Source organism: Carassius auratus, unplaced genomic scaffold (assembly GCF_003368295.1).
Source record: "Carassius auratus strain Wakin unplaced genomic scaffold, ASM336829v1 scaf_tig00027566, whole genome shotgun sequence".
NCBI classification, from domain to species: Eukaryota; Metazoa; Chordata; class Actinopteri; order Cypriniformes; family Cyprinidae; genus Carassius; species Carassius auratus.
In genome coordinates this window covers 79,890-92,228 of record NW_020525605.1, presented here as the reverse complement: position 1 = coordinate 92,228, position 12,339 = coordinate 79,890, and the positions used below count along the sequence as shown (strand labels likewise).

Below are 12,339 nucleotides of genomic sequence, written 5' to 3'. Positions count from 1 at the left end.
GAAGCAAAGTTTCCTTACTTTTAGCAAAGGAAAACCAGTCTCCTCTTGGCTTATATCAAAATCCTCCAACATTCTTCTTTACAAATCCACGTTTTGAACTTCTAATTAGTGACTTGTTTTGATCTCTCCTCTGGGTTTCCGCGTGCATCACTTCTGAACGGCGCATGCGCAAATCTGACCTCATACGTCATTCCCCTGAAACTGCTTTGTTTACAGCTGTGAGCGCAAGCTAGATTTAAGTGATTATTGTATTTTTCTGACTATAAGTCGCACCTGAGTATAAGTCGCATCAGTCCAAAAATAAGTCATGATGAGGAAAAAAACATATATAAGTTGCACTGGACTATAAGTCGCATTTATTTAAAACCAAGCACCAAGAGGAATCATTACCGTCTACAGCCGCGAGAGGGCGCAATCTCTCTTGGTTCATGTCAAATTAATTTTGATAAATAAGTCGCACCTGACTATAAGTCGCACGACCAACCAAGCTATTAAAAAAAAGTGTGACTTATAGTCTGGAAAATACGGTATTATGTTTTGAATATGGATATTTTTTTACAAAAATGCATCGATTTGCTACAGGAGGCCTCACCACCCAGAGCCATGTGAGACGCTTTTTTAATGGATTATGTTTTTATTCAACTTCTCATGGACCGATGGAGTGCAACACCTGCTGAGTGGCATCAAACGGCTTGAAAGATCAAAGACAATTTTTAAAATAACTCTAACTGAATTTGTCAGAAAGATACACCTAGGATGACTTCAACAAACCCTTTAAGCATGAATAGATTTGCACACAAACAACAAAACGATTTACACATAGACTGGGTATTCTAAATTATAGAAGGTTTTATCTGTTGGATCATATTTTAAACACCTTTATTACATGTTTTTATTATTTGATAGCTGGCCATTAGGTCGTGCTATAATATGTGAACATACTGTATATTTTTACTTGAATTATTCAGAATAGAATGTAAATTCTTGAATTCAAGTTACGCTAATAAACTGATCTACATGGTTGAGGAATTGTGTATGATTATTAAATATTAATTAATATGTTTAAAATACCTTTAATTATTTATTCAAAATTGCTCCTGTTTTATTTAAGCAGTTTGTGTGTTACAGTGAACATGTCTTGGATAAATCACATTCAGTAATAATGAACTAGATTGAACTAGATAGAACTAAATGCATAAGGATGTCAACTGAGAACACATCAGTGAATGTATTTAGTGATCAGATCAAAATATTTTAGACATCATTTACTGCTTTATTTATTGCTGATCAAATATGCTATGTTAAAGAACAACAGCATGTTATATTCATCAGTTCAGACAAAGTGATCCATATGGTGTCTTTTGGCATGTGTTTCATATTGGAGGGAAAAAGAGATGTCTTGAACACTTTTAGGTATTTTAGCACCTCAGATACTTCATTGCAATTACCAGATTATTGATTACATTTAAATCTATGCTACTTGCTCCAGTGGAACACAAGAGAAGATATTACAAATAATGTTGGACCTCACTAACTGTTTATATATATATACACACCTTTTATTAATTAATTTATTTGTTGTTCCATGGAAGAAAGAAATGCATACAATATTGGGGTGAGTATATTAATACTACTACTAATAATAATTTGCCTTTATTGATGTGATGGCATTAATTTATTTTCTTTCTGTGAATTTACATTCCCAATCAGATTAGACAGTTCACCCCCACACCTTTGTTTTTAAGTCTGAATTTGAATGTCAGCTAAACATGCATAATTTTTACAATATTAATGTAATATGTTCTTTGTTGAGATGAAGTTATTTGATATTGTTTAAATAATGTTCTTAAAAAAATAAAAATCAGAAAAACAAACAAACACGGGGGGGGTCGGTCAAACATTTATTTGGCCTAATCGTACAACATCTTATTAACACTTGGAAATGTTAGCAAAATAAAGAGTCAGAAAATGTATGTACAGAGACTTAACAGAACAAAAATATATATTTAATAAAAGCAGTGGTTTAATTCCCCTTTGTCACAAACTTTGAAATGTGTAGCTGGATCTGATTAAAACTGTAAAACATCATTAAAAACAGACTAAGACTAAAACCTATTCACTCGGCAGATCTTCTGACACCCTACAGTTTTTAGGGCGAAAAAATTGGAATGTAGAGCTATTTAAACACTTTAAAAAAGATTATTCATTTATTTATTTTGTAGTTTTACATCGTCCCGTAACCATCTCCTAAGAGGACAATTAGTCATTTCCCTCATCAGCCCTGAAAAATCAAGGATCAGATGAAGTTTAAAGAGAAAAATGACTGAAAAGACTGTGAACAGGGAGCCACGCTCTTCCATCCGCTGCTCTTCCTCTGAGGCGGAAATTCCATCAGTCATTCCAATCCATACACAGAGCAATTTCCAGCCCGTCCCCCCCCCCCCCCCCCCCCAAAAAACCGCTCTTGACATGCGGCAGCACGGAGCTCACTGACACTGGACTGGACAAACCGTGAACTAGAGACTGTTATCAGCAAAGGTGGTAAAAGAACTCGGTTTCTCTGTAGTATTGCTGTAACTTTAAGATTGTGGCTCAAGTCTCATATATTTATATATATATATATATTTATATATTTCAATCTCAAAAAGAAAAAAAAGGATAAAGATAAACAGTCTAGGTTGCCACAGTGAAGTGAGATCACTCTGCAGCCGGCTCCGGGTCCGAGGCTGTGGTGGGCGTGGTCTCTTCAACAGGGGCCGGGGTCTCATCAGATTTTGTGGTATCCTCTGTGGGTGCGGCTTCTGTTTCCTGGGCGGGCTCTTCTGCTTTAGGCTCCGCCTCTGCTTTAGGCTCCGCCTCTGCTTCAGGTGCCGGTGTCTCATTGGTTTCTGCCGCAGCAGGCTCCTCCTCTTTGGTTTCCGTAGCAGCCTGGGCGGTCTCCTCGGGTTTGTCTTCGGTGGTGGGTGTGGCTGCGGGCGCTGCGGGCTCCGCGGGCTCCGCTGCCTCCTCGCTTCCCTTCTTGTTCTTCTTCAGGGAAATGCCCTTGAATTTGAAGGAGTTCTTCAGTGAGAATTTCTTCTTCTTCTTGGTTTCCTTTGCAGCTTCACCGTCGGATTTGGTAGCGTCACCTTCGGTAGCCGGAGCGGCTTCGATGCCATCTCCCGCCTCCGTCTTGGCAGCCTCCTCCTTGGCAACCTCCGTAGTTCCATTTCCGTCTGCTGCCACGGCTTCTCCATCTGGCTTGGTGGATGCATCACCATTGGTTTTCACATGGCCATTTTCCTGAAGAGAAAAGCAGAATGAGAGAAGATAAGCCAAATGCATGTTGGCACACACACAGTCAATAGAAAAGCAAAAGGGTTATGCTTGTTTTTATAGTGGCAGTACATATTAAATGCTTGCTTTAATAATATGGTTTATAGTACAAAGTGTTAGTTATATTTTCTCTCATTCAATTTCTCTACCTCATTTTGATCCAAAACCAAATATTTCTAATTCCTTTAATTTATATGTACCTCTATTTTTATTTGTAAATAAATATTGAGATCACTAGTAAAAAAACAACAACAACAACTCAGTATTATGTAAAAGTAAACCTAACAATACAGCAATATTAGAAGAATTGAGCTTTAAAGATCAGTCTGCTCTTCACTGTAGTGCCTAAACCTTAAAATAGCCAAAATATATAAATTACTGCTTAATACAGGACATTTAGAAAAACAATTTAGTATTTTATATGCAGAAAATACTCTGAGGAATGCTATATTTATTGCTATATTTTACATTTATTTACATAAATGTTAGGTAAAAAAAAATGTTAGCCTGAATGCACTGTAAGTCGGTTTGGATAAAAACATCTGCTTAATGCATTAATTTTATTTAATTTCATATTTAATTACATTAAAGACAGAAACAACACCCAGAAACCCAAAAGCAGAAGTGCATAGTAATTACACACTACGTCCACTAGAGGCGATATTGAGCTACCAAATACAATCCACTGCTTAGAAAGCCAGCCACTACCAGAGAGAACAAAGAAAAGGGAGACAGCAACCCTAGAACGGCGTTTACAACAACACCTCCCTCTAAAACACCCTTTTCACCTTTTTTTTCATCATTCAGATGATGTATCAACCGGGCAATGTAGCCTTGCGTTATGGTAACTTGCTCTATTCAAGTATTGGGGTGTTTAAATCACATGGATAAATATATGCAAAATAATGCATTGGGTTGATTAATAAAGAAAAGAGCTCTCTTATTACATATGGAGGGGGAAGGGTGCATATGCATTAAGGGGGATGGTGGATGGAATGATTATTAATGAAGCACCAAAGGAATGGTCCATGCATTCACACACGCAGACACTCACGCATGCATTGCATTGTTTGCAGATCAGCAGAAGCGCTCTGCTTTATTTGCATGCAGCCCTGCAACCTTTTGTTCTCAATTCGAGTTACAACCAGTTTCAGCGCCAATACACGACCACAGACTTCTTGATAACTAACTAAACGAACTAAAATTTGTTTGGAAATGACATTTTAAAAAAGAGATAACCAAAGACAGAGAGAAGTTTAAAACAGATTTTCCAACTTAAACCCTCAAAAATTAGAAAAAGGTTCAACACAAAATCATCCTTCAGAACGGATGACATAGAAGCCATAACCGATTTGATATTCACAAATTGTTTTAACACAAATCCAAAGATTAATTTGTAAAAAATGAATTGTTAGATAAATTGGATTATTAAGAGGTGTGTGATATATATATATATATATATATATATATATATATATATATATATATATATATATATATATATTGATAATATCCCATTCAGATATATCAAAACACTGGTAGTTCAATCATAAAAGTCCTTGTAGATCCTCACCTGACCATTGGCTTTATCAGCCACAGCTTTTCCGTCCACTGTAGCTTCACCTTTAGTCAACTGAGCACCCATCCCTCCTTTGTGTCTCCTTCAAAGAGTTAAAAAGGAAAATAAAGGCAGAAAAAACCCTTTAGAGACGGTGAGCGAGCGCTTAGATTCCTGGCGTGTTTTTTAATCTGCTGTGCTCAGCAGACACAAATAAAGGCTGCTTTCTGGTAGTAAATCCACACGGCTCTGCGGGGAGAGCAAACTAAGAGTTTCACAGCTACAAGTGTGAGTGTTTGTCTGCGTGACTCCACCCAGCAGCTGCGCCACCCAATCTGTGTCAGAGGGCTGGTGTTTCATCTGCCCCATTCAACCACACCACTACAAACACTCCAGCAGATTACTGCATCTGCAGCTTTACACCTCTGGATGGATGGACAACTAATACGAAGGACTTCATTAGGGATTTTATTGATGATTTGAAAAGTAAACTTTCACATTCTCTTCATTTATCTGATGAAAGGTATTAAATGATGTGAACATAGGAGTGAATTTTAAATAATGTCACTACTTTTGATAAGGATATCATTTTTGTCATGTCTGCAGTAATGTCTAACATGAAAAACTTTTTTTAGGTGTATCTTCATTTGTACTTTCTCTAGCTAAAACATTTTAGACTTAATATTAGATTAGATTAGATCCAACTTTATTGTCATTATGCAGAGTAAGTACAGAGCTAATGAAATGCAGTTAGCATCTAACCAGAAGTGCAAGAATATAGTTTTTTCTATACATATCTTGTCTAAACATGTTTAAACTCTCTTACTTGATTACCCATACATATTTTTTGGGGAAAAATACTGTTAAAATGTATCAAATATGATGCATCAGACTTTTAAAGGAATGTTTATTTGTTCATCTTTCAGTCATCATTGTATTGCATTGCATTGTATGTTCTAAAACTACAGAGCTTTGATCATAAAACTAAGCATTTAAATATATTATTGGGAACTACAGGCAACTGATCTGTGTTATGTAAGTATAAAGCTCTCATTGAATTTCTCTAGTCAAAATGCTGTAGACTAAACATGGGTTCTTGAAACTTTTGTTGTAACTGTTAATGCATTTCTAAGTTTTTAGCTATCATTTCTCATCCTTTTAATCTTTTGTGAACTGATGCCTTTAAAGCCAGTTCTATGATAACATCATCACACAGGAAGTGACATCATTTTGGAGGGAAAACATCAACACAAGTATTAGTGAGTGTTTGCAATGAATTTAAATGATTCTGTGATATTGTTTTAGCTGGTTGGTGTTAGTTGGTTTGCAAAAGCACTCCATCCTGTAAAAATTGAAGTAAAATTGGTTTGATAATGTCAACATTTCAAAAAAATGGTTAAACTCTCAGTCCATCACTGAGCAATGACTAATGTTAGCTCTCTGTTTCCATTCTGTTCATTTTCTTGCCGTTGTCTAAATAGTCAAGCTGTAATTAAACTGCCTGAGCTTGACCAAAGCATATTTCTGAATGTCTGCTCTACAGTTTTATAGAAATATAAAATACAGTATTACAGGCATGAGCCATTTTTATCTTTCACAGAACCTTAGTAGAAGAAAAAGGTCTTTCAGTATAATTTTAAATACATCCACCGTTAGCTTGTGGAACAAATATCTTTTTGCCGTGAAATCTTTAATTGTTTTATAAAGTAAACATAAGAATAACTTTTATATTGTTAGTAAGATGTGAAAATGAACATTTACTATAGACCAAAAAAAAAATATATTATATAACAAATATATAACACATAGTATATCATGCTTTACAGGGTTAAAACTCTGTCTTTGAATGTCTACTGTAAGTGCTTTACAGTACGTTTTAGGTCTGTTTGTTTTTTGCATGAGGGAGACAAAGTTCTTTCTGTGCTAATCAATATTGTATCAGACGCTGTTGATAGAGCTTAACTTGTCCTGAACCCGGAGCGTTCCTGTAGCAGCGGAAGTGCTGGAACGCCACATGGTTTTAATGCCCCACCCAGCGCTGTAAGGATGACATGCAGTGCCCCGACCCCCTGCTTCTGGTATGACAGGAATGTGTTTGCCACCCAAAGATCCCTGCTGTCATTCAGCACACTATGGTCTTCACACAGGGAAATGAGCCCGGGGCTGCTGGGTAATTCACCCCCATGGCCTGGTGGGTGGACGGGGATACTGAGGGGGATGTAGGTGAAACAAAATCCTCTAGAAAGGATTTAGCATGTTCCTCAGAAGAGAGAACGAAACGATTCCTTGCTAAATAACAGGGAAATTTTAAAGAAAAAAAAAAAAATCACATGAACTTATTTTATATATAGTAAAAGGATGTTCTTTTATGGACTTTGGACTTTTTTTGTTTTTGTGTGTGTTCCAGTGAGATATGTTTTTATTTATTTTGGGTTGAACTAGCTATGTAACTAATTGTATTTTTAAACAGTGCTAATATAAGCAGATTCTTACCACTCATTCATGACTAAGTGAAGCGGTTGTGTGTGTGTGTATGTGTGGACTGTTCTTTAGAATAGGAGTGGGAGGGGAGGAACATTTAGAGGGAAAAACGGAGTGTGTCGATATGTGTGTAAGAGTGGGAGGCACAGCTGTAGTATAGATGTGAGAGCTGCAATGTTAGTGGGTCAGTGTGCCAGCTGCAGTTTAATCATCTGCTCTCTCTCTCTGTCACACACACACACACACTCAACTCATATTCTTTAAAGGAAAAGTTCACCCAAAAATGAAAATTTGCTAAAAATCTATTCACACAGGCCATCTAAGATGTGGATGAGTTTGTTTCTTCACCAGAGCAGATTTTTGGATAAATTCACCAATAGATCCTGTGCAGTGAATGGGTGCCGTTAGAATGGGTGTCTAGACAGCTGATAAAAACATCACAATAATCCACAATTAATCCACACAACTCCAATCTATCAGATAATATCTTGTGAAGTGACAAGATAAAAAATATCCATAAAGACATTTATTTTTATGTATGTATTTTTACTTCAGAAAGTAGCTTCAAGCTAAAATATGCCCTCTATCCATAATATTGCTTTCTTTGTAGAAAAAGTATCTTCTGAATCAGGAGAAAGATGTGAACAGATCAAGCACAGTTGATCCTAACAGTTGTGTCCAAAACAGTTCTAAACAAATATGTGCGAGACATCAAGAGGAGATCACTGGAAGATGTGTTATTATGGATTATGGACTTTATGGTGTTTTGACCAGAAGTGAAACATCTTGATGGATTTGTTTTTCTTAAGAATGCAAAGCTTTTCAGTTCACAAGATGTTAACTGATGGACCGGAGTGCTGTGGATTAGTTGTGGATTATTGTGATGTTATTATCAGCTGTTTGGACTCTCATTCTGCCGGCACCCATGCACTGCAGAGCATCCATTGGTGAGGAAGTGATGCAATGCTACATTTCTCCAAATCTACTCTACATCTTGGATGGCCTGTGAGTACATTTTCAACATTTTTTAAATAAATAAATACATATCACCACAGCAAATTTGAGTATTTATTATATCTATTTTGTGTTGATGAAAGCTGTATGAACAAAATCTGATAATCATGTTCTCCAGCATGATTTGAGATCCAAAGAGCATGAGTCATTTACTTGCATTTAAATAATCATCTATACTTTATTTTGATAATCCACATTAGACATTTTACTAACTTCCTACTTTAAATACTTCTAACTATAAATAACTTTGCTACTACTTGTCAACTAACTCTCATTAACTTGCAACCACATAACAACTCTCTCATGCGAGCATTAGTCAACTGTTAGAGTTTTCACAGTCAGACTTGTGTACTCTCCTGCTCATGTCTGACGTTCTTTAACAGTCCCGCCTACAGCAAAACTGAAAGTGTGTGTTTGAGTGTCTTCTTGCAGACTGAGAGCCAAAAACACAACTGATTAACAGTCACCCCCCCACAGCCATTTCAGACTCTCAGCCCATTGTGCTTCTTGACTATCTCATTTCTTTGCCAGTCATTCTGCATGTTAATCCAGATGTAGTCTTCCACAGCTAGACCACCGACTCTCATCATAATATTTTCAACCACTTTGGATATTATTTTAATCAAGAAATCTCCAAACCCCTCCAAAAATATGTTTATCTGGCCAAAATATATTTTAAATATATGTGGTGCACAGTGAAGCTCAATAAAATATATTTTTGGAATAGAACATATATTTCGTTTCTACTTTATATACCAATATATATTTCAAAATGTATTTCAGAGGCAAGAATTGTTGATTTTTTTATTTAAATGCACTATATTATTTACACATTTTATAAACAACAAATACATTTTTAAACTGATTAAAATCATTGCACAGAGAAGCACTGGACTGTACATTTACGGAAATCACAGAACAAATGAGCAGAACACATTTCGATGAGACAGAAGTGCTCGCTCTTTCCCAGACTCCTTCAGCTCATTCTCATTCTATTCCAGCTTCACGTTTTCACTGATCTACTGCTGCTCTCAGGTTGCCATAGTGCTGCGTTTCTGTTAGCGCGTACAACGGCGTGACCCATTTTTCAACCCCCCACCGCCCCCCCCCCCCCACCATCATCCCTCGCCCTCAATAACCTCTCTTTCCCCTCCTCCAAACGACAGAAACCCTTCCACACGCCAAGTAAAAATGACTCAAAATGTACACTTTTCTAAATGGGTTATTTGTAATTAAATAAAAACCATCCATTATCGCCATAGAGTAATACGCTGTAAAAAGTTTCAAAACAAAGACTGTTAGATTAATCACTAGGTTTTCTTTTTTCTTTTTTTCTCCCAAGGCTTTTTCTCCATTCTGTCACCGATGGAGTTTCGGTTCCTTGCTGCTGTCGCCTCTGGCTTGTTTAGTTGGGGTCACTTCATCTACAGCGATATCGTTGACTTGATTGCAAATGAATGCACAGACACTTTTAAACTGAACAGAGATGACATCACTGAATTCAATGATGAACTGCCTTTAACTATCATCTTGCATTATTGACACACTGTTTTCCTAATGAATGTTGTTCAGTTGCTTTGACACAATGTATATTGTTTAAAGCGCTATATAAAAAAATAATGGTGACTACAGGCGCGGATTAACGCAGGCTTTCCACGGCTGCAGCCCTAGGGTCCACACGTGTGTGATTCATGTACAGATCTAAGGTCTGAAGAGACTCACAGGAGAGAAGCCAGTCAGTTGAGTTTATGGCAAAACCTTTTACAGTGCTTGAGTGCATGTTGTCTTTTACTGAATATAATCAGAAAATAGAACTGAAATTATATTTATTACAAGATGATTAGTTAAAACTAATAGAATAAAAAAAATCTGCACCTATTTTTCCAGTGATGTATTTGTTCACTGAGAATTTGTTAAAATAATGGGTAACACTTTATTATGATGGTCCCCCTATAGATAGTCTGCAAAATCTCGCCTTACGAGGAGAAAAATCAAATACCATTTGTAGCTTTTATAGGAATTGACATAGTGAAAATTGTGCCCTACCATTACATTCACATCTATGCAACCAATAAATAAATTGCTACTAGAGCATGTAATTGTTTTTAAGAGCACATATTCCTTCATTGATCACTTGACTATGCTTCCAAAATGCACCAGATTTATGCATTTAAATGTAAAATAAACAAAATTTTATTATGGGGGGCGTACCCCTGGAACCCTAGAGGAACCAATGGGCACCAAAATCTCACAAATTCCTGTGGGGACACTGGGAAAGCAAAGGAAACACTGTATCAGCTGTCTCAATGTGTGTGTCTATGCCACTTCACCTTATTATTTGTGTGTGGACCACTAAATACATTTCTCCAGTAAAGCAGAATATTTTTTCTTTTTTATACAAGAAAAAAAACATTTCATTTATTCTTTTTTTTTAAATGTTATGTTCATTGTGTTACTTTTTGTAATTACTTGTGAAATTTACTAGCAATTATTTCTGCACCAAGTATTTTTCTGTATGCATAAACCTACATAAATAAGACTTACATTTGATGCCACAATTTCAACTATTTTATTTTATTTTATTTTATTTCTTAACAACAATTTTCAGAATTTTTTAATAAGCAAAATGAATTAAGATGTTGTTTTCTGAAAAATTATAAAAAATATTGTTTAAAACAAGAAACTAATGAATGAATGAATGAATAATTTTTTATTGAAGATTTATTTATTTATTTATTTTTTTTATCAGATAAATCAATAATGACTTTGCATGTGAATTCAGAAATCTTATGAACATGTTTTTGATATTATATGGCGTTTTGGTTTCCTTATAGGAGCTTGAAAGTCTCAATTTTTTGCAATTGCATAGTAAATAGCGACCAGCACAAATAATTAAAGATAGAAGATAGAAAATCAAACAGGTTTGGTGTGGAACAACATTGGTGAGTGAATGACATTTTTTTGGGGGGGTGAACTAATGTACATTATTATGTTGACTTTGAACTCAAGAGTTAGTACTGTACAGCAGATCTCTCTCTCTCTCTCTCTCTTTTCCTCTCTCTCCCTGTGCATGTGTGTGTTTAATAATCTGATTATGATTTCATTTCATAAGACATTCATGCATATGAACCAAAATAAGAGCTGACATGATTTATAAATCAGGAGCATAATCACAGTATTTACATGACTGGATTACGCACACAGACACACTCTCTCTCTCTCTCTCTCTCTCTCTCTCTCTGAGTATGTAGTGTCCAGTTAAACACATCTGGTGCTATTTGTCTTTATGGCTGAAAAAGTTTCAAAGCAGGAAGTAGAAAGACATCCTGGGTTTTAACAGGGCAGTACGTCCTCTTAAACACACACACACATTCGGGATGTAACACATTACTATAATCCCAGCTGAGAAAAATATGTTCTAAGATTATTTAACTTTACCATTAATGGTATAAATTAACATTACTTGAACATCCAACTACATTTGTGATGTTATTAAGACCAGATAGTGATTACTAAAGTGATTAAAAAAAATCTATTAATGTTACTGGAACATTATCATACAACATCATAACATTGAGAGAATCTTGCCAGAATATTCTGAGAATGTCTCCTGAATGTTATCTGAGATGCTACAGACTCCATAACTAAAAAGGCTACGTCAAAAATACCTTTACAGCAGCAACTTTGGCATCTGGCAGCATTCAGTAATTTGTGGGAAACCCAGAACTGTGAAACAGAGGTCAAGTCGAAAATCTAGACATCCCTCGTAAAAGTCCAGCTTTCAACATATCCTGTGTGTGTGTGTTTGAGTTAAGTAAGTTAAGTCAAATCACATGAAGAATGTGAGGTTTTTGGAGTTCAGCTATCTGAAGCGTGGTTTTTTTGATAGTGGAGCAATACATGAACTCTTAACACAGCGAAAAAACAAAACTTGAACCAGGTTATTCAGTCAGATCGGATTATGGAGATAC

General features: G+C 35.9%; 1 protein-coding gene across 1 annotated transcript; it reads right to left on the bottom strand.

Moving 5' to 3' along the window:
* Window positions 1–1,888: 1,888 nt before the first annotated feature.
* Window positions 1,889–5,150, bottom strand: LOC113079280 (MARCKS-related protein-like). Its single transcript, XM_026251520.1, has 2 exons — window positions 4,889–5,150; window positions 1,889–3,282 (listed from the first exon to the last, which is right to left on the bottom strand). Exons 1-2 carry the CDS (start codon window positions 4,958–4,960, stop codon window positions 2,698–2,700), a joined length of 657 nt encoding a protein of 218 aa, XP_026107305.1. The 5' UTR covers window positions 4,961–5,150; the 3' UTR covers window positions 1,889–2,697.
* Between the last annotated feature and the right edge of the window lie 7,189 nt (window positions 5,151–12,339).

Coding starts and splice junctions, on each gene's coding strand:
- LOC113079280 (XM_026251520.1), bottom strand. CDS start 4,960: ATGGGTGCTCAGTTGACTAAAGGTGAAGCTACAGTGGACGGAAAAGCT. Junction 3,283..4,888: donor CTGATAAAGCCAATGGTCAG/GTGAGGATCTAC, acceptor TTTTCTCTTCAG/GAAAATGGCCATGTGAAAAC.